This window comes from Perca flavescens, chromosome 10 (assembly GCF_004354835.1).
Source record: "Perca flavescens isolate YP-PL-M2 chromosome 10, PFLA_1.0, whole genome shotgun sequence".
Lineage (NCBI taxonomy): Eukaryota > Metazoa > Chordata > Actinopteri > Perciformes > Percidae > Perca > Perca flavescens.
The window spans coordinates 9,875,317-9,899,203 of NC_041340.1; the positions used below are offsets into that span (position 1 = coordinate 9,875,317).

Consider the following 23,887-nt stretch of genomic DNA (forward strand, 5'->3'; position numbering starts at 1 on the left):
GTTTTCAGCACTTGCCACGGCAGCTCGCAATGGACAGCACCACAAAGACTCAGTGATCCCTCGCATTGCCCGGACTCTTGACAGAAACCACAGTTGACAGGCAATCACATCTTTCTCAGTATAGGGACATCTAGAGAAAGTGGAAAAGTGAGACCGAGAGCAAGAAAGCGAAAGCGCTTTGTGGACTACCCCCCTTAAAAATAAATAAGGTTTTGAATCTGCCTAAACAGGCATTTTCATTTACACATCTTGTGTTGCTCTAAAGACAGAATCCGCGCAATGGAAGAAGACATGGATGAGGGGCAGACCCAGAAAGGTAAGGAAGTATTTCTTTGCACGTTTGGGGAGATTTACTTAAGTAAATCTGACATGGGTGTGTTTGTCAGTGTGCCAGTGGTGCCTCTGCAGAGACAATTGCACAAATGTTAGCCTTTCCCTTTATGAATAGGAGAGCAGCTGTTTGTGGTAATTCCTTTGTCCATTGAGTGTCAGCACTCCAATGAAGAGAGCACGTCTATGTGTGCTGTTTGGGTAGTCAGAGGGGTGTGAACCGCTTCAGCGAGGGATGCACTGTCTTTGTTTGCTTGATAAGGCTTTCATGCTTGTCGTGATGGCTGAGAGGTAAACACAAAGAGTGAAGAACCAACCCGAGCTCCTACACTCATTAATCCATCAGCTTTTAGGTTCTGTCCTTTGTGTCCAAATACCCAGACGTTGTATCTTGCAGCAGTGTTTTTTGCGACATTCAGTGTGGATTTGATGCAGGAGCAGGGGTTTTCTTTCGTTTGTTAAAGAGGGGTAGTGTTTGCTCTGTTCAAAGTGGAATTGCTATTTATACTTACCACACACCCCCACCACCACCTTTTCTCTGCATGAATGATTCAGTGTATGGTTGGGACCCACAAAAGCAAGAGAGTGAGAGCATATTTTTGTTTACAAGTGAACTGCACCATTTTTCAATAAAGATGTTCGTCCTGAAATTACCCGGGAATGATACATGACGCCGAGGTGGACAGGACACTGTTATCATGTATTGTAGAACACACCTTTGTCTCTCCCTCCCTTGTCTCACTCCCTCTCAGATTCACTTCATTTGACAGGCATGGCTTCATATGTTTGTTTCTCTACCCTCCCGCCTCTCCTCCCTGCAACCTCACAGGCGCACACACATGCGCTGAAACAGTTGCCATGGCAGTGGCCAAGTGTAGTCATTATCTATTCTCTCTTCACCCACTCTTGCTGATGACATTTCAGTAACACAGGAATAGTTCACTGTGTCTGAGAGTGTGGGAAGAAAAAAAAGACAGAAAGAGGTATAGAGGCAGAGTCAGACGGACAAAAATTGAGTAGAAAACAAAGCAATGGGAAAAGGGAGCGAGAGTGCAAGGAAGAGAGAGGTTTGGGAGAATACAAGCATAATCATCTACAATAGAGAGAGAATAATGCTGGATTATATGTTAGTTATATGCAGTAGTGATAAGTAGAAATTCAATTTCGTTCCCCGTTAATTAAAAGGGATTTACAATATTGCTGCAAGATCATTAATGAGAGCACTGTTTCCATAACAATTTGTAATGTTTGGCATATGCACCACAAACCTTACAGATTTTTATCTAATACAGCTTGGTCGCCATTACTAGGTGTGTACTCAGGGATTCCTGTCCAAAAATGAAATTCTGTCAGCCTTGGCCACTAACACAAATGCTCACCAAACTAGCTCACTAAATTTGGCTTACTGTCAAACATTTTCTTCTGAATACCTAAAATATTGTTAAACATGCGACATACATACAACGGAGGGCTATAGACTTATTTTGTTGTTAAGTGCAGCCAGAGTTGGTTGGCACAAGACATTTCAGAGATGCAAAAGAGAAATGTCAGTTTTTTTATTATTTTTTTGCAGATGACTGAATTGTTTTTCTGTCACTTGATGAACTTTGATGGTTAGAAAGAATAGCTTGGAGCTTATAACTCTAGCAGGGAAAACAGGTTCAGGATCAAATGTAAGATGCATATAGCAAACATTTGAAATGTCCACTAACCATGTACATGGCATTTATGGCTGACATTTGTTGTGTAGTACTGCTGTTAACATTCCCACCATTCAAAAAGAGATTGTTAAAAAGTAAATGGCCAACCTGTTACTCAGAAGCTGACATTCAATCTAGTCCAGCTGCCTGACAAATGTATGCAGCCACCAAAGTTACAATGCCTTTATGAATTACTGTTCACAAGTCACCACAAACATAAGGAAAACTTAGATCTGTTTATTTCCTTTTTCAGTAGTTTATTCTTTGATGTAACTGTCTGATTTTAAACATTTGTATAATAACATGTTTACTAGCGTGGAGACAATGCAAGCCTTCAGAGATGATCAGGTTTTTTTCTGACTGACAAAGTGTATAATATGCTAAAAGAAACATCTGGAGAGTTAAGTTGAACCAATTGGAAGTTTGATTAAGGCCAGCTAAAAGCTAAGGCCTTACTACAGTAGATGACATGGTGAGATACATAGACCATTTCTAACTAACCTTTAAAGGTTAATCTGGCAGTTCCTTAAATAGTACTACTATTTAACTCCACTTATACAAGAATACAAAAAAAATACAAAATATTTTGGGACGAGTAGTTTCGTAAAATCGTTTTTCTAAATCAATCTCAAAAGATCTTACTGGGTTTAGAAGGTTGTGTATGCTTTCCCTGTGGGGAAAGAAATGAGTGCTACCAGGAGACAGGTCCCCATTTATTACCAGGCTACAATATGATCATGCCATAACATTTCAGCAGATGTATTGGTTGATGAAGCATGACACCCAATGTAAGATAGATATGTTAGAACAAGGTAGCAGGGCTCACTGGTCACCTAACCATGTGGAATTTGAAAAGTGTCAGCTCCTTTCCTGGTTACTGAAGACAACAGATGATTGAAAATGATTGCTCTGATGAAGCGTGATGAACAATAAAGCCACATTGTCAGGTTTATTTCCATGCCACTTTGATTTCATGTCTATCATTCTGTAAATATCTGTAATCGTTTGTAAGAATCATTGCTCATTTTTTAGGAGAGGTTATAGCCACATTTCTACAATGACACATGACAATAAACAGGCTAATAAAAAAGTGAAGAAAAAAAATAAACAAATTATTGCTGTGATGCTGGCCCAAAGAAAGCTACAGGTTGGGCAGAAACACTCAAGACATTCAAGGGAACATTGCTCACAGCAAAAATTCTCTAAAACACAAGCACCATAACAACATTTCTGTTCAGCCATAACAATTTTAAAAGCTTATGAATGTCACGCAACATTGTATACTTATGAGAGGGCCACTGTGCCTTGACATTTATAGGGGCCTTTTATTGACAACAGCGTACTATATTTGCTATCTATTAGAAATGTACGCCACTGTTCTCAATTTAATATAATTTTGTTGGTGAAAATACAATTCACTTCACCAAATAAACTGCAAATAGGTACTTCCACCACAGAAAAGGTGTCAATGAGTTCACAAACAGCACGCTAATGCCCTTCTGTCTTCCTCTTCTAAGGCTGCAAATCTCAGATTATGAGTCAGATGCACCAGGTGGGCACTGCTCACTTCAGCTGTTAGCCAAATGTAGCAGTGCACACTATGTACCACAGGGGGCCCATCAGCAATGGGAAGCAAACCAACGCCCTACGGTTGAAAAAGCAGCTTTCACTAATGTGAACTCAGAGCTAAAACAATTGAAGTTTTGCAGAGAAGTTGTGCAAATGAGCACAGGGTGAGTACATTATTTTTTAAGAATAAACCAAAATCATTCCGGAGATTGTTCACATTGGTGTTAATTGTTGCTGAATGGAAAAACTGAGAAAGGCCCACCTGTTAACTTTTCCTGAGCCAAGAATCTTCTCTGCAAGGTCCCGTTTGTCCTTCTGTTTGATCAGGCTCTAACTTGACAAGCTGTTACATGATGAGAATCTCATTGATTGCTTTTTTTTATATTGTGAATCTTCATAAAACTCAGCAGGATTTGTCAAATAACATGGCATGAACACAGCAGACACAATGCATAATGATAAGGATAATGCATAATGATGAGACTGAAGCTGTTTGCGTTTCGCTGTATTTTGTAATGGTTCCCTGAGTTTCATGCACTTTGCAATTAAAGTTCCTGTAATAAATGTCAAATTTGCATTGAGGTTAAGGCACAGTAAAACAAGAGGCTGCTGTGAATAGGTGCTGTGGTTAGACTGATGGTTTGTTGATACAATTGATTCTTCATTAAACATGGTATATTTAGAGGGGATATAATTTATTACTTTTTAAGATATTATTAATTATTAAACACTCACAAATTATTTCCTTGATTTCTAGGTAGTAGCATATTCAAGTTTTCAAGTATTCAAGAGTTGTTTTGTCATTTATTGGGGTTGGTCATCTTGCTTTAAAGAGCTGCTAACCCTGAAGAATGAAATGGGCATAGACTTCAATTGAGTGTTTGTGTCTCACGATAGCCTGGAAGATTTTTTGCCAAGGCTATACCTCTGACATAATAGCTTCAACTCACAGCACAGTGTCATTGCTCAGTGAGTTCTGGCCAGGCTACAGTACATAACCCTTCTCCTTCCCTGTCGCTCCCTCCCTCTCTCGCTCATTGTTCTGAATCCCAACCTGCCCCCGCCCAGGAGAAGTCAAGGGAGTTCCACTAATTGTTCTTATGAAATTTGTTGGAGCTATTAATGGAGAACCTTTTCTTATTGTTCTCGCAGGAATGAATCCCCTAGTCTAGCTTTTTTAGATACAGGATAACATGTGTTCAAAACATAATGACGCAATTTGACACCATTCCTGAAAAGCCTCACTGGGTCTCAATGATGTTCATCGTAATATGATAGTGTAGCCATTCAACATTTTGCAATTTCAATACTAGGACTACAATATACATACTATTTTATATTTTGAGTGATGGTTAAGCCAATAAAAGGTGTTCCTATTAAGTAGGCTCATTTCTAAGAAACAAAGACGTTCTATATATAGTAACTGTATAGTATAAGTAAGTTAAGAAATTCCAATCAAGCTTAAATATTTAGGTTATTCAAAGTAGAGTGTATTTTGGAAACAAATACAAATTGAATGCAACTGTACAGACTGCTGTCACATTCCTTCATCTACTGAAGACAGGCTGTTATTGTGTTCTATTGTTTGGGAGCAGTGACTTAAATCCCTACACCCTTTAGCGCTTGCTGCCTATAATGTTGGCGATCAAGACATTTAAGCAGATTTCACCCAGCTGCATGCTTAAAATGTGCAAATTGAAAGTAAAAGAACAACCCTCATCTCTTCTCCTGATTTTTTTTTTTACATTTTCTCCTCAGTTCCTGGAGTGAACTAGGCACAGACAAAAGACCCGTCCCTGCTCAGCAGTTATGTTCAGGGTCTCTCATCTCTCTGTGAAAAAGAAAGAGAGGAAATCAGTGGCTGAGCTTTCGGACCTGGCCTGTAACGTCCTTTATGCCCAGAGGGGTTATCTGTGTAATGTGTCTCAGTCACTATTGTCCCACTGAATTTGTTGACATACAGTAAGTGGGTCATGGCACTGAAGTACTCGTTCTATTCTCAGATTTTGCGCTGCGGTTGACATGGCAACCATACTGGTTGATTAAACATGCGCAGAGGAGATGGGGGCGCGCGCGGGAGCTGAAAAAACCTGCCCGCTTCAGGGGAAGGGGGGCTGCGCATTAAATATAGGAAAGCAACGAGACATGTATTCACCCATTACTCTCAGACTGACACAGACACACCATCCCCCACTGAGATCTCTCTCACTCTTTCTCTCCATGTCTCTCTCTCTCTCTCTCTCTCTCTCTCTCTCTCTAGGACCAGGCATACTGCTACCCCACCCCCATGCAAAACTCCTCTGGTAACAAGAAACTAATAACTGCTAGTTGAATGCGCCAAAATGGAGTGTGATTAGTCTTGCAGTGTATGTGAAGTCAACATTCGCCAGACATGACATTTTCTTTTCCGTAACTTAATTTTGTAGATGTCCTCTTCTAACAGGGCATCTTATTAATTTTCTCTGTGGCTATAACTGCATATAATTTAAAGCCTATATTATTCAAAAAGAAAAGATCAATATTAATTAGGGATGCACCAACAATGAAAAATATACAATCATTACGGGCCAATATCCTCTTTAAAAAGCAATTATTGGGATGCCCGGATAGCTCAGTTGGTAGAGTGGGCACCCATATATAGAAGTTTACTCCGACTCCGACCTGCGGCCCTTTGCTGCATGTCATTCCCCTCGCTCTCTCCCCTTTCATGTCTTCAGCTGGCCTGTCAAATAAAGGACAAAAATGCCCCAAAAATAATCTTAAAAAAAAAATGCACAATTATTTGGCATCAACCCAGTATTACTTTGGTGTCTGATACTCTTGACTGTGGAGCCCTTTTATGATATTTTTGTCTAGGATGTTTCTACTGTATTAAATTAGCAAAAGATTTATTTATTTTTTTTAGGAACAAGACAGCAAGTGGCACCCGGATAGCTCAGCTGGTAGAGCGGGCGCCCATATTGTATAGAGGTTTACTCCTCGACGCAGCGGGCCCAAGTTCGACTCCGACCTGGGCCCTTTGCTACGTGTCATTCCCCTGTCTCTCTCCCCTTTCATGTCTTCTGCTGTCCTATCAAAATAAAGTATCAAATAATTTAAAAAAGGAGATATATATATATATATATATATATATATATGTGTAAGAAAGTATCAGATGTGTCTATTTCCTTAAATCAGGCCTTAATTCCCCACTGCTGTGGTATGAAAACAGTTCTAAGGAATATTGAGAGTGTAGCTGCTGCCATTGTGCCAAAAGAAAAGCTGTAGTATTAAAGAGCACTTTAGTTACATTACTGAAGCTCATTTAAACAGCTGCATTTCAAGTTACAGCAACTGAAAACTGTTTTATTGCAAACAAGATGTCACGTGCAATGTGTCTGTCTCTCTCATCTCGACTCTCTCTCACACAAATACACGATTAAGCGGTCGATAAGGCTTCAACAAATGACTGACAGACCAAAGAGACTGACAGTTTTGTGTCAATGTAAGTTTTAGTGTAAAGGGTTATTTACTGACATTGGTATAGTACGCAGCACACGTCATAGCTGAACTCATTGGAATGCACCGCTGCTAATAAGACTAAGAGTCTGCACGTCTCAACAGCAACTTAGGAGAAAAGACAGAATGAGTCAGAATTATGGCTTTATGAAGAGAAATTATGCTTTCAGCTTGATAGAAAGGTCAGTTAGTTACTTAAAATGCAATATTGTAATTATTTAAGGTAAATCTGGAAGATCTTTAGTGGCGCTTGAAACCTTTAAATATGCTTGCGCCCAGGTAAAAAAAAAAAAAAAAAAAAAAAAAACAGGTAAAATACAAAGACAAGCATAAGTCAACTGATGAACTTCAGTAAAGGAAGAAAAATATCGGGACAAAATTGTAATCATCAATATGAACAAACAATATCTAACTCGTTAGCGCCTAAAAGAGGGCAGCATATCATTTGTTAATTAACCCCAACTGTCTCCCGGATGTTAAGAGTCATGTTTTCTTTTTAAGGACGTCATTTAGCTCTAAGCATTTCTTAAGGACAACCTCATCCCTCCATCCATGTGAACGTTGCCTGGGTCAGTGAGAGCGTCTGAGTGTGTGTTTGTGTCCCTTTTGCCTGTCGCATATGACACTGACAGATGGAGAAGAAGTAGGAGGTGGGAGGGGCCTTGGGAGGGGGTCATCCTTTCTCTTTGTATTAGGGAGATGCCTTCTGTTGATTGGACCTCCGTGTTTGGGGTCATGTAACACTTTCTTTTTTGTGTGAAGGATAACATTTAAAACCCCACCGTCTACTGCAATGCTGTCTCTTTGTTCAAAATTCATAAGACTAATCCTCGTGTTGCCAGATTTTCAATTTTGGCAAGTGTTATTCATTTGATTAACACTCAGAGGGACGAATATTCTTAGTTGTTTTGTCCCAGTTAGAGACACATACGGAACTAAAAGCAATTAAATATGAGTGTTACTTTGAAATAAATATCTATTTTTAAAGTCCTACACCTTCAATGCTTTAGGGATAGCCTCCAGAGTCTAACAATGTAATGTTCTATGTCTGGGAGCAATTGGCCTATTCTGCCATTAAAGCAATAACTTAGAATATCCTAAATACTAGAATAGCTCCATTGTCTCCTGCGGCTGCTTGACCAATACCAAGTAGATAGCATGCATACGATTCATCATCGCCTCTTCTGGTCCATTTAATAAGCTTAAAAGTCACTTAGGCCAAATTCCCAACTTGACTTGCTGTCGGTCTGTACTTCAAAGACAAGGAGTATTACACCTGTGAGCAAGATCAATTCAAATACTTGCAGTGAATCTTTTATTTTCATCGCAGGTAATTTCGGGATAAGCAGAAAGCGTGAATAATGAATGTGAGAGGCTTGTGCTCTGCTGCTCTGTGCCACTTCTAAATTATGGATCAAGCATCCAGTAGCTCTCCGAGGCAGTTCACACCACCACTTTTCACCAGCTCCATTTGCAGTCAGTTGGGATCAATAAAGAGTTACGGAGAGGAAATGAGAGGATGTGCTGCTGGTATAAGAGGAGGTTTTGTCTCATGCAGTGAGGACATCTATCACAACAGCCAAAGCAACCATAGCACCATGAAGCCCCATTATAGCATGGTCCAGTCATAGTTTCAATATTATACTCTAAAATATTTGGGAATGCAAGACTAAAAACAGAGAAGATGACACTGTAGCCTTGGCCAAATGTTCCACACTAGAATCAAATATTTTCTTCTGTTAGACCATGATGTAATATTTACTATTCAGAAGTAATTTTAACGTGTAATTTATCTATTTTTTGAGGCATTTTAGGCCTTTATTTCCATAGGACAGACAAAGATATGAAAGGGGAGAGAGAGGGGGAATGACATGCAGCAAAGGGCCACAGGTCGGAGTTGAACCCACGGCCGCTGCGTCAAGGACTAACCCTCTACATATATGTGTGCTTGCTCTACCAACTGATCTAACCCGGCCACTACACATCTCTCTTTATTCGATCCGTGGAGTTGCCCTCCGCAAAATTAAAAGCAGACAATCAATAAAACATCATTCTTGTTACTCAATAATGGTCCCATTTACCCTGTAACTTCATTTTCAACTGTTTCCTTGGAAACCCTTTCTGTCAGTCAAGTCACAAGATGACTTATTTTGTTGTAGCTCGCAAACTAATAACTGTAACTGTAATAGCATCTGACTTGATTGGTGCTGTTGTACATCGGAAAAAAAATTGAAAATATGTTTAAAATAAGGAACACTAAGATGCCGGCTCCAGCTGGTTTAATCTGTCTGCAGAAATGTAAATAATGCAGAGGTAATACACCTTGATTGAGGCCATGACATAAATCATTTATATTACTGCTCATCTCCCTTCATGTAGAGCACAGGCTCCGAACATATGCAGCACCAAATTTAACCAGCATGTCTCGAAGGTGTGTAAAAGGAAAACGACATGAATGTTCTCTAAATTGAAAAACCACTTGTTCACCATGCAAGGGTGTAATAACTGCTCCTTCTTCTCCTACTTCAACTTGAGCTTTAAAACTATTTTTTTGGTTTAAAAACAATTATTAATTGGACAAATTACAACAAATACTGGACCTTTCTAAAGATTTTATGTGTTTCCTCAGGGCGCTTCGTAAAAACACCAAACAGCTTTGCTCACATATGACATTGAGGCAAAGAAGAACACTGCTGGAACATCTGGAGTATTAAATCATCTTAAAAAAGTGACTTGTCTGTTTTGCTCAGCATTTATATGACTGGACAGTTTGATCGTTTACGCTGACTTAAATAGGCACAGTGACCCAGAGCATAGGGGGTGTAAATCTGACTGCTCTCTCTCATCTTGTCAGAGAACACTATCGCATCAATAAATCCTGTCACTGCCTGCTTCCTGAAACGAAAAGGTAACTGGAGATAATGAGTCTGAGGGAAGGGGTGGCGACAGAATCACTTTCAGTCTGTACTGTGCATTTCTGGCCACAGTTGTTAAATAGAACATGTTAATTGTCTTATTTCCATGCATAAGTGGCTACATATATTGATTTATTTCTAGTGCCGGCGAAATGATCATGACAACAGTACATTTTTTTATCTAAAATATGAGTTAAACCAACTGCTTCAGACTAGAATGCAATGCATCTGAGAGATATTGCATTTTGAAAAAAGACAATACCAGACACTCCTAACCCTCTGCTGAATAATAACATGTGCAAACAATTGACATAAATCAATCTTCAATTAAAAGCAACCAATTCCCACAGCTTCTATGGGAGCTGTCCAAAAGTAATCTAGGAAACAACTAACAACTGTGCGAACAAGGAAAGTTGGGTTAGGGTTGCCTCACTAACCCTATCTCTATGCAATTCATTGTTTAATATTAATAATCTTAACAGAGGGGTTGATATTTTCCCTTTTACCTCCTGACTCTCTTTGGACTTACATTATTGAATTGAAGTTGTTTCACCACTCACCCAAGAGGTGGCATCAGTTTTACTGGCAGACAGGGAGTCCCAGCCATTTGAAGCTACTGCAGGATGACAGAGTCACACAAATAAAGGTGTGAAATGGTGTTGAAAAGAGCCTGGGAGTGGATGTCAGATGGCACTGTCAGTACCTGATAGTCTAAAAGGCACCAAAGGTGAGGTGTCTCCTGAATTTCATGTCCCTTGCCAGGTAGCGTTCCATTCCTGGGCTGGGAAAGTGGGTGTGATGGAGAAACACCAAGGCAGTGATAATACAGTACGGGAGTGTTATAAACAGCAAACAGTTACCCTACCCTGTTCCTTTAGATAAAAAAAACCTAAAGAAAGCCCACCTATCCAGATGTGTACCTAAAACCATCCATTCAAGCATGAATACGGCACATTTCCAACTTTGCACAACTGAGCCCAAAAAACATATATACATATGTTTATAAAAGACGGGGCCAGAAGTAGAAATGATCCAATACCATTTTTTGCTTCCCGATACCGATTCCGATACCTGAACATGCGTATCGGCCGATACCAAGTACCGATCCGATACCAGTGTGTCATATATTTTATTATGTTTTAACAACTGTATACTACTATCCCTGTATGGATGTGATATGATTTCTATCTTTCTTGTCGGTCTGGCTCAGGTTAAACTCTTTGTGAAACATGAACAAACACAGAACTTTCTTTTATTCTCCAGTTATAACGGAAAAAGAACATAAATAAACTACTTTAAAGTAGATTTTCTTTAGGGCTTTATTACATGGTATTGGATCGGTGCATAAATTCCAGTACTTCCCGATACCGATACCAGCGTTTTAGGCAGTATCGGAGCCGATACCGATACTGATACTCGGTATCGGACCATCTCTAGCCAGAAGCATATCCAACAGGCCTTGATAACCTAACTCATTTCTTAAACCTGTAGCTGATCTAAGTGGATGAAGCTGAAGTGTGAAAAGCTGGTTATTGGGAAACAGCGTATAAACTCAGTGAACTTTTCCTGGACAAAAGAGGTTCAAAATAAAGTAGGGAGGCAGAATAGGCTCTACAGTCTATAGCACTGGATTACATCGGCGAGGATGCAGATAATCTAGGCAAGCCGGAGAGAGGGTCGGAGCTGCACCAAGCCTCTGAGCACTCGGCACAGCCCAGCAGACAGACCAGCTACTTGGTATTCCACTCAGGTTTGAATCAGTCAGCAGCAGAGAGTTGAGAAGAAGGAGGAGGCAGACGATGAGGAGGGGTTTATTTGCTCATGCTTTTTTTTACACAGGGGAAGACAGCGAGATAACTATAAAAGAGAATTTAAAAACATCCTTGATGAACGATCCTGAAATATTTTATCATCTCTACAACTGACAATGAAAACTGACTTTGCTGTCATGGAGTCTCAATTCTGGATGGGGACAGGCATGTCAACACAGATGAATTAAATCACGGGCCACAACAGTGATGTCACTGATCAAGAGGAATTTTTCCGTTTCGATGAACATGGGATTATAATTGTGCATTTTACATGCGTGTATTGATATGAACTTCATTGGAGCACTGCAGCGAAGCACACTCTTGCGTTCCCTACCCGATTCCCACAGACACCTGTTGATTGTTGACTCGGACTGGGTCCTGTTTCAAGGCTGACTCCATGGCAACCGGCTGTGTATCGCAATGACAATCGTGCGGACTGAGAAAACCAGATTACGGGGGCCAGATGTAGCTTGACTACTCAGGCCTACATACACACAAACTCTTACATATATACAGATATGCAATCACCCCCCACCCCCAATCCAGCGCCTTCACCGCTTCTACCCCCAGTGAGGCGGGCGGGTCTGTGACCAGCGCCTTTGTTTGGCTGCAGGACCAGATGTCTGCTTGCCTGTGCTGGACTACCTGCACCCCAACACCCCCCCTCCCCCCATGCCCCCCAAGACTCCCCTCACCCATTGAGTGTCTTGTGTGCCCTTGTATTGGTTATGTGCTTATGTTGCTGAGGTGTTTTTTCCTGTTCCCACACTGTGCTCCTAGTGGGGGCATAGTCTGGGAGTTGCCTTTTTCTCCTCGTCTCCTCATGTCATGCTGTATTTTCTTTACCCAATGTATGTTTGTATGTACCTTGTAAAGCGCTTTGTTGGTTTCTTATCTGTGAAATGCGCTCTATAAATAAAATTGGATTGGATTGGATTCAGACGGTAATGCATATTTAGGAAGAGCTATCCATTCTACAAAGTAATAAAGCCTTAAATGAAGAGTTATGAATGGATTCAGAATGGGCCAGGCTTTGTGAAAAATGTGTCTGCGTGGTTAATATACTGCAATGCCCTGCAAGACCCGATAAAGCTTGGTTTTGTTCCATGCTTCCATAGGAAATCAACTCCACTTCGCCTGTTGTTACTCTGACAAATGGCGGACTCAGTACCCCAAAACACACACACACACACGCACGACAGGGTGACTCATAAATCGTAAGAAATTCATACAGACACACCCGCGCGCACAAGTATTTACAGACTCAGCTTCTCTCTGAGCAATCTGTGTGACAGGACATTGAAGTTGGAGCCGAGCAGCGATTAGTCACCTTAAGGGCCCCCGGGGACAGGACGCCGGGGAAAGAAGAATGGGGTTAAAGGTCAGGATCACTATGTAAAGCTCAGGTTGAGTTTTTAGTGCTGAATAAAATGTCAGCATCATCTGTAGGGCTAAACAACTGACAGAACGACTATGATGCCCATACTTAGAATACAAGGGAAAACGTGAAGCCAGATCACTGCATAGATAGAGGGGAAGTGGCCAATATCTACATATCTTATACCGTTTTGTGGCTTTGAATGCAGTAATCTGTAGTCCAGCTGTCAAGTTGTTGTATTTTATTTATTCAGGCATGCAGGGCTGCCCCCCTACTGTGGTTTAAACGTTTGAGGTTATCAAAAAGTAAATGGCAGTATAGTGTATTTGTCCATTGGCAAAGTTTTGTTGAATGATTTTACATTTAACAAAATAGTAAGAATCTTGTCTCACTTTGTGTCACAGTCACAGCGCATCACACAAAAATGTCCACCCATCTCTTGTTCTTTCATGTCTTTATTGATTAATAGTTAACTTTTATTATCTCTTGGTGTTTCTTTAGGATGCCTTGAATGCTGCATCAAATGCCTGGGTGGGATCCCATACCCATCTCTTATAGCCACCATCTTGCTGTATGCTGGCGTGGCTCTGTTCTGCGGCTGTGGACATGAGGCCCTGTCTGGTACCGTCACCATCCTCCAGAACTACTTTGAGGTAGTTCGGAGCCCTGTGGATGCATTGGACGTCTTCACCATGTGAGTAGGAAAGGATCACACTAGATTGAGTTTTTGAAGGAAACGTTTTTGACCCTAAAGAATTGGCAGTTAGCACACCCATAAGGAAAAAAAAACAAAAACATTAATATATGCTCGTTTACACAGCCTACACTCTTTTTCCACCACGCACCAAATCTCCATATTAAGATGTGTTATATTTTCGAGAACAAAGTGTAACATTGTGTTGTTGTGGATGTTTTCAGTGGTTCTCTATTCATTCTCCAGGATTGACATTGTCAAGTACGTGATCTACGGCATTGCTTCGGCTTTCTTCGTCTACGGCATCCTGCTGATGGTGGAGGGCTTCTTCACCAGTGGAGCCATTAAAGATCTGTATGGAGACTTCAAGATCACCACCTGCGGGCGCTGTGTCAGCGCATGGGTAGGAATAACATTTTAGTGCATATTAACAGTCAAATTAAGCTTAGATGTTGGTTGCCTTATATCCAATGTTTATTGCTATTATAATAATATATACTACTGTATATAAGCTTCCATAGGTGCTGCACATTTCAAGGAATCATTTGGTAATCAAACAGTCTAAATGTCAGGTAATTTCCAAGGGAATTACCCTCAAAGGTTGAGTAGGTGAAGGATTCTGTAGGTCTTTTGTTCAGCCATGGTGGCATTCACCACATATGCTGTGTCCAGCTCTTTTTGTATTGGTTTTTAACAACACTGCCAAGAGAAATTAGTAACATTTAACAGATTTTATACACCTGGCATAGGCATTGTTATTGGGTTACATCAAATCTTAATCAAATAATATGGATTATTACTTTAGCTAATTTCAAGTCAACTATATATGTAGAACATGTAGCAAATGAGTAAGCATGACAAATCAGGCAGCAAACACATATTGTAAAGCTTCTGTGCACTAAATGATTTGTTGATTTGCATGCGTGTGTGTAGATTAACTCCAAAAAGAAAATTCCTTAAACACATGCTGTGTCACAGCTGAAGTGCTCTACAATCACAATGAAAACATCTATCAAAATAACGTTATTACACCAGCATAACAATTCAAAATTATGAGTACTCTCGTACGGAGCATATCAGAGAGCCCTGCAGCAATCCTAACAAGATTATCTCTGGGATATAATTGCTTAGCAAATCTAAGGCTCCACAGGGAGGCAAAGGAAATGAGCCATGCTGTGGTATTTGTGGTCTTCGGGGTCATTAAGTCTGTATGTACTAATCTATTTTTTTTTCTTTTTTACTTTAATGTAGTACTTTTCCTAGTGTCAAGTGCAAAAAGCATTACATTCTTTATTGTACTACATTTTCTCTCCCCATATTAACATTCAATAGAAAAGCCAAGGGGGAACAGGGGGAACGCATCACACAACAGGGAAGCGAAAAAAATTAAATAAAAGTAAAAATAATTTAAAAAAAACACAGAAAGACAGAAAATTAGACAACAACAAAGTGGCAACTACACTATGTACTAATTTTGTGCCCACGAAAAATGGCCAAACCAAAATAAGACTGGTTGTCAGAAATGAGCAACCTAAAGGGTCGCAGGTTTACACCAGAAAAGTTTTATCCCTCAAGACCCATGTGTCCTTCCATAACGCCCTGCAAAACACAAACACATTCTACAATAGTATCAGTAGTCGTAGGAGTAGTAGTGCATCCGTCTAATTTGAAATAATTTAACTTGAAACTAGATATAGTTCAATCTTACATAAATTACAATAAAGTTGTTGATCAACACCAGTGCCTAAATGTGATCTGTGTTTCTCGGTTTCTATTGCAGTTCATCATGCTGACATACATCTTCATGCTGGCTTGGCTCGGAGTGACTGCTTTCACCTCCCTCCCAGTCTTTATTTATTTCAACATCTGGAATATTTGCCAAAATGCTACCGTGCTGGAGGGGGCCACACTCTGCCTGGACCCACGCCAGTATGGTAAGGTTGGAAAGTCTCCATTGCTTCACTCCCCCCACCCCCACTGTTCAGATCTCAATTGCTCAGATCTCTATGCCCCCACTACTGAACTCCTCTCTTATCTATGTTGTACTAAATCTAAATTGCTGCTTTTATCTTAGCTTCTTGGAAAGGTTGTTCTTTCCCAACTCATCTAGCAGACTATAACCCTTTTATTAACAAGTTTAGCTCCTAGTGTGTTTCTATAAAAATTTCTTCTGGGTGGATAATGCAACTATTAAGGCTATGGATAACTGATGGGGAGTAAAATTATATTTTGGCATATAACAGACTCATGTTCTACTGCACAGGAATTTAATAATATATGATACTTTTAATACTTAATTAGTTGTATTACATTATTTAGCATCTAAGGAAATTAATCAAATTAGCCACTTTTGAGACTAAATACATGACCCAATTTTATGGTGATGTGCAGTGTTGTTATATTTACAACATATTGGATCCACTGTCACTCCGCAAATAGTCTCACTTTGCCAGACCTTTCTCCACAGCACTGCGGAGGAGGGTCTGCTAGTCCACACAGCAATCATGGGATGGGAGAAAAACGAGCTCTGGTTTATTGGCATTTCTTTAAACCAATCACAATCGTCTTGGGTGTCGCTAAGTACCCTGCAGAGCCACGGTGCCTCTGCAAAATAGCCTCTGGAAGGAACTTGTTTTGGTGGAACGTGTACGTTCAAAAGTTATTTGAGTCGTGCAACAGAAAACTCAGATTGGACAGATAGTCTAGCTAGCTGTCTGGGTTTACCCTGCAATTAACCATAGTCCTCATAGAGTTTAAAATTCCAAGACAAAGAAAGCAGAAGGTAACAGACATCCGGCCGAAAAGATCAAAAACATCGACCGAAAACATCCAGCGGAATTTCCGTCGGCAACGGAGCAATCCCGGAAGTGGAACATTGTGGCTCTAGACTAATAGTCCGAAAATAGTCTGACTGACTGGATATAGACTGTTGAGATAAAGCCTGCCATTGTCTGCCTATTTCAGCCGTCATTCTCCTTCCCTTCCACTATCTATTTTGCGAGAACACTGTCGCTGCCTGGGCCAACCAAGAAAACTGTGATTGGTTTAAAGCAATACAAACAAGCCAGAACGTCTTTTCTGCTATCCCAAAATGTTAACTCCCAGTCAGACTTTTCTCTAGCTCTGATACAGGGCTGTGGAGATAGGACTGGCAATGCAAGACTACCCCTCATATTACTGTCCTGATAACTTTAATGATCCAGAATAACTATGTTAAGCTGGGATAAAGCTAAGGTCCTTCATATCAGTAGCTATATGGCTGGCTCATTATTTTTTAATTAGTGCCACATATTTCAGTCCATTAGCCACCGGCAGCCACTAAAACAGCCTCTGTGTCAACAACCATTTCAGCAGCCACCATCATATTAAATGCCTATGTTTTGCCTTTGTGTGACATTGTGCACATTAAGTCTGTATTATAATGGTAACTGTATATTTGAACCTTTTGCCAATATTTGCACTTTGTTGTTGCCTGTTCTTTGTCAACATTTTGTAGCACACTACTTTCCATACAAGATGCATTATTTATTAATTTTAGGTATTGTGCCAATTGCTGAGGCGAAAACAGTGTGTGCTGGATCAGAGAAATTCTACAAGATGTGTGAATCCAATGAGGTAAGGTCAAAGTAGGCTGTCTGAACAATGTTACTAATTACTGTAGATTACATACATTCATAATGTTGCCAATATGTGCATGCTGGATGTTTTCAATGTAAGGATAATTATATATACATTAGTGAGCAGTTAGCCAGTTTAAATGTCAACAACAGCTGGACAGTTGTCATTCAAAAGATCCCAGGCTGCTCACCACCAGCCACAATGAGACACCAAATACTCACACTACTTCAACCACAAAACTACGGTCTGGATTCCCTTAAATAGTTAAAGACATTCCAGCTCAAGAGAGCTGTAAATAAACGGTTTCCTTTATCATCTTACGGTGTGACGGAACATGCTGTAATTACTTACAGTATCACATGACTTACTCCTGTGAATAAAGTCAACAATCTGAGTAAGACCATGTAAACAATATCGACTGAATGGGAATATTGCTTACATGCAAAATTCAAAAAGGCACTTTAAAGCACATCATTCTACATCTAACTGAACACTTTCACAAATGTTGAATGATAATCAAATGTGATTGTGAATGTAAAACAGAATGAACTGAATGGTTAAGTGTATTTTCACGGTCTGGCACAGATTCAATTTCAATTCAATTCAATTGTATTTATAGTATCAAATCATAACAAGAGTTATCTCAAGACACTTGAGGTCTAGGTCTAGACCACACTATAATATACACACTATAATATACAAAGACCCAACAATTCCAGTGATTCCTCCAAGAGCAAGCATTTAGTGTGTCGGTGGTGAGAAAAACTTCCTTTAAAGGAGAAGCCTGGGACAGACCCAGGCTCTTGGTAGGCGGTGTCTGACCGGTTGGCGGTGACTGCCGGTTGGGGGTGTGATGAACAGTGGCAATAATAGTCACATTAAAGATAATGGAACAGTGACTAGAAATAGTAGTTGTAGTAGTTCATGGCATAGCAGGGCACTGCAGGGCGGTACAGGACGTAGCAGGGCGTAGCAGGACGTAGCAGGACGCAGCAGGACGTAGCAGGACGTAGCAGGACGTAGCAGGGCGCAGCAGGGCGCAGCAGGACGTAGCAGGACGTAGCAGGGCGCAGCAGGACGTAGCAGAACGTAGCAGGGCGCAGCAGGACGTAGCAGGACGTAGCAGTGCGCAGCAGGACGTAGCAGGGCGCAGCAGGATGCAGCAGGACGTAGCAGGACGTAGCAGGACGTAGCAGGGCGTAGCAGGACGCAGCAGGACGTAGCAGGACACAGCAGGACGTAGCAGGACGTAGCAGTGCGCAGCAGGACGTAGCAGGGCGCAGCAGGATGCAGCAGGACGTAGCAGGACGTAGCAGGACGTAGCAGGGCGTAGCAGGACGCAGCAGGACGTAGCATGGCGTAGCAGGACACAGCAGGACGTAGCAGGACGTAGCAGGGCGCAGCAGGACGTAGCAGAGCACTGCAGAGCGTAGCAGGGTGTAACAGGGCATAGCAGGGTGCGCAGCAGGACCACGGCGACAGCTGCAACCATGATTTAGGTGCCACCCTAATCCAAGGAAACATGCTGGACGAAAAAAAAAGGGTAAAAAACATAGATGCCACTAATGCTTGAAGAGTAATATGTGCTGTGATTTGTTTTGGCTACAGCTGGACATGACATTCCACCTGTTCATCTGTGCCCTCGCTGGAGCAGGAGCTGCTGTTATTGCTATGGTGAGACACCAATACAACTTGCACCTCTCTCTCAAGGGATGGAAAATCTAAACTTTACTCAAAACATAACTAAAAATCTTTAAAATCAACCACAAAACAGAAGAACACATTTTGGTATGCCACATTTTTCTTTTTTGTGTGTTGTCAAATAATTGTATTTTTTATGTTAAAAGGTAATTGTAGGTAAATAATGTAGCTGGGAAAATAGCTGTGTTGTGTGTTGCCTGTGTTGTGTGTTGCCTGTGGGATAATAGCTATAGATGGGAGAGAAGGCATTTTGGCGCAGTGAAAAAGACAGGGTTTGTATTCCTCCCTCTTTCGGAGGCGCCAGGCATGTCATGCCGTTGTCATGGAAACAGGGAGAAGAAAGGCTCTGAGGTTGTTGCAAACATCACTCAGTAATTTGTGAGGAGCCATTTTCTGAGAAACAGAAAGTGTTTGCTATACAGGGATGATGGTGCAAATTGTGGCAGGACTCTTTTCCGCACATACTGTTTGTTTTTTTCCGATCTGATGGCGGAGAAAATTCATCACAACAGATACACTGATGCATCCCAATAATGAGCTGCCCTCAAAACAGCTTCAAAGCCCAAAACTCAATCGGTGCGAAAAAAAAAGTCAGTGTTTAAATCCCAGTGGCCTAATTGGTCTTTCTGCATATCAGACACAAAGAGCGCTGCAGCTATGAAACTGTCATTCCTTGTGCAAAGAGAAGCTGTGTTACAACCTCAGTCATTAAAGCACAATACATTCAATATATTCTTAGCTGCCATGGCAACAAGTCCAAAACAAGATTTAGCATTATGCTGCCACCTGCTGGATCACTGAAAATGTCCTTAATTTAAAAAGGGCCCGTAAAACAAGCTTAAGTCTATTCATTGCATTTTAAATGAACATACAAGTAATCTAAGTTGTTAATTTGCATCCACGAATGGCAATAAAACTGAGAAATTAGTCTACATTATATTCTAATAAGATGCTATGATATAATGTTTTCACAATTTAATTTAACTGAGCAAATGTGAACAAAAAGCACAGAAAGCAGATCTTTTGAGATACTTTAAAATTGGCTTTGCATTGGTGTCACGCCTCATAATTTTCATCATCTCACAGATCCACTACTTAATGGTGCTGTCTGCCAACTGGGCCTACGTGAAGGATGCCTGCCGGATGCAGAAATATGAGGACATCAAGTCTAAGGAGGAGCAGGAGCTTCATGACATCCACTCCACTCGCTCCAAGGAGCGTCTCAACGCCTACACATAAAGACCAGCGTGAGGCATGGCCCTGCCACTCCGGCCTCTCTCCCCCCTCTCTCTCTCTCTCTCTCTCTCTCTCTCTCTCTCTCTCTCTCTCTCTCTCTCCTGTCTTTCTATCTGTCCGTCTCTACCATCCCCTCCCGAGGGGGGGGCGGATGGCGCCTAGGGCCCTCGCCACTGCTGATGTCACTGGTGCGTCATATGACAGTGTGGTCTGGGGGGGGGGGGGACGTCACACAAACCTCCTCAGTCACAAACAGCATTTCAGATGAAAAAAAAAGCCCCTTTACCTCTTTCATGGATGGTGTTATGATTATCATTATGGCAGTTATATTATTCTTGATACAAGTTGTTTAGTGCTAATAGTAGTTTTAGTGTATTTTGTAGAATCAGAAGTAGCAGTAGTATTTCATTTTTTATTTTTTTTTTACTTTGAATTATTTGCATATAGTTGTTTTATTTTTTAATTTAATGCTACGTGTCATGTTGCTCTCATGCATAATTTATTTTTTGCTGATTTCTGAGGGGTTCAACAGGGGCTTAAAAAGGGTTTCAAGCACATTTCTCGTGTTGTGTGTCTGGAGAGTTCATTTTCAAAAATTATGTACTGTATGTGAACGGGTGGTTAGTTAAAAAAAAAAATATTTTAAATCTCACAATACAACCACGAAGCATCACAAGCCTTTGTCATACTAGTATTCCCAGGGATAAAAACCACTTTAACATGAAAGAAATTCAATCTGTTTTTCTATTTGAAGTTATACAATAGCAAGACAACACAATAATAAATACCAAATCAGTAGAGTAAAACAAATATTTGCTAGATGTGCCAAGCCTGTTTAACAGGAAACAATGACTCTGAGAAATCTCAAAGATGGGATTAGTCAATTAAAGATAAATGATGGGTTATTTTATGATAAACCTGCCAACTAAATGTATTTTAGGACTGTGAATGACTTCATCCGTCTTTGCATCACGAGCCACAAAAGCACATGCTAACATACTTTCATAACCCCCTTTTTTAATTTCTTAAAAGTGGAACTTTATAAATATAAAACTCCTGTTTTTGCAGAACTCTGCACTGTATATACTGATATATGAAAGCATACCTATATGTTAAGCACTAACATTTAAGGACAATTAATGTGAGAAGAGAAGATGTCACTGTGGGTCATTCCACTCTGCATCCATCTGTCCCAATCGAAAAGAAACCCTGACAGTTGTTGGTGTAATGGCACTCCTTGGTGAATTATCAGATGTGAGAAAAGTGTGTATCACAGTAATTTTGTTCACAGTTCATGACAGTAACTTTATTGCTTACACATCCTGATGCGATACCACTACAACAAGTGGCCTGTCAGTTAATTTCCTGGCAAAAATTTGTTTTTGTCGGTGTTCCTAAAAGATAGTTTCATGCACTTATTTGACCATTTCTGTGCTCTCTCTAGATGTAAGCGCATTGGTGTTCAACTCAAAGTTGGATAACTGTACTGTTAGTAACGATTGTGAATTTAGATGTTTTTTGTGGCATGGACATGCATTAATATAGTCTTATCGACTCAAAAGTTACTTTCTTTCACTTCTTTATTTTTACACTTTTGACTGTCTTGCTGGATCAACCCTTTGTTTATATGTGCAGTACTAAACCTTTCATGCTTTCCGCGTTATGCTACTGATATTAGAGACTGTAGTCTTTGAGTTGTGTCTATTTAGTTTGTGATGAGCTCTCAACTATGTCTTAAAACTAATACTTGTACCAACATTGCTTACTCTGTAATGATCTGAAAAAATGCTTTCAGCTTTCTCCTCGTATTAGTCTTTTGTACTTTCACTAAGAATGCTTAGTAGCAGCTTTAAATTGAATATGTTTTGTACATTCATGTGCCAACAGCTTGAAGTGGCTTATTTGACCTGTATGATCAAATTTGCTTGCATTAATAAAATTCACTTGTGTACTTGTTAATAAATACTTTTTGTGTCTTGTGTTCAATTTGTTTAGGTTAAACTTACTTAGTAGTCCTGCTGGTAGTATTAACAGGATTTGTAATAACTATCATATGAGCCAATATATCACTGTTATTACCTGTCAGGTGAGTCGTGAAATATGGTCAGGCAGGATTCCATTTTCGAGAGATGGATTACTATTTTAAGAGAAGGGAAATGAGGTTAATCACAAGGAAATACTCAGTATAACCTCATTCCACTAGATGTCTCCCTTTCCTCATAGTCATTCCAAATAACGAGTTGGCAGCCAAAAGTTGAGACTAAACAGTATTGTATCTGCACAAATAAGATTATGATGCACTCTCAAACACTATTATATCATTTATATTGATACAGAAATTATATGGTCATTTTACAATTTACCTGATACAGTATATGTGAAAAATAATTCACTTTTTCACTTTTTTAATTTTTTAGAATTAAGGTAACAAACAACTCATGAATTATGTTTTGTAATGCCAGTCAGAAAGTCAATAAAAGCACAAGGATCAATAGAGGTAACAAGTAGAAAACAATGATCTAACCTGTCTATTTAAATCTACGTTGATTAAAAGGCTGTACAGAATGTAGTATGTCTGTCATCACTGCACATTTAGCTAAAAAAAAGTGTATGAACAGATTCCATGCAATGTTCACAAATTAAACTTGAGTCTAAGAGTCTAGTCTAGTTGATTTGATTTTGGCTAACTATACTGTAGCCAAGACTAAAGAAAACAAATGAAGAGGCCAAGTTGCGTTCGTAAAGTCAAGGAATTAGTGTGAATGAAAATATAAATGAAAGGAATGATGTCACTCGCTATACCATCAAGATAGAGGAGTGTCTACTAGAGGAAGTTTGCACTCTTTGAGTGCCTTTTAGTTTACATGTGCATTTACTCTTTAGGGTAATGCTTTAATTGTGAGAAACGTGCTGTAACATGTGCAATGCAATTTCTATCAACATAACAAATGCTATAGGTAGAAAATAATCTCATCTGTACTGACACATTCAAGCCAACCCTTTAAAAATGAACTGTTGTGTGCCTATTCTAAACCAAAACGTGTAACAAACCAAAAATATATGAAAGGGATACGCTACTGTGGACCTGTCATCGGCAGGCAGGCAGGTTGAGTGTGGCCCCCGATCCTAAGCCACTGTTCCACCCAGTCAGATAATAAATCACATCCAAGATTACACTTTGCACCCTAGTGCCAGACAGAACTCATTCACACATCTTACATTTTGGCCTCCAGCTCAATAATACATTTACATTTAAGGAATGTGTTGAGTCAGAGGGACTTATGTCAGAAAGCAAAAGAAAAGAAAATCTATACAGTCAAAGCCATGGTGTATTACGAAGGAACGGTGATTGTATATAACCAAACAGGGTTGAACCAAGCTATATAGTGTGATATTAAAAGTGTTCCAATGGGTCTAACAATGAATTTGACATAGGT

At 40.1% G+C, this 23,887-nt stretch overlaps 1 protein-coding gene across 1 annotated transcript; it reads left to right on the top strand.

Moving 5' to 3' along the window:
* The first annotated feature begins 27 nt into the window (after positions 1-27).
* Positions 28-20,625, top strand: gpm6aa (glycoprotein M6Aa). Its single transcript, XM_028589553.1, has 7 exons — positions 28-316; positions 13,703-13,895; positions 14,142-14,298; positions 15,676-15,829; positions 17,434-17,510; positions 19,122-19,187; positions 20,301-20,625. The coding sequence occupies exons 1-7, from the start codon at positions 280-282 to the stop codon at positions 20,451-20,453; spliced, it is 837 nt and encodes a 278-aa protein (XP_028445354.1). The 5' UTR covers positions 28-279; the 3' UTR covers positions 20,454-20,625.
* Positions 20,626-23,887: the final 3,262 nt, after the last annotated feature.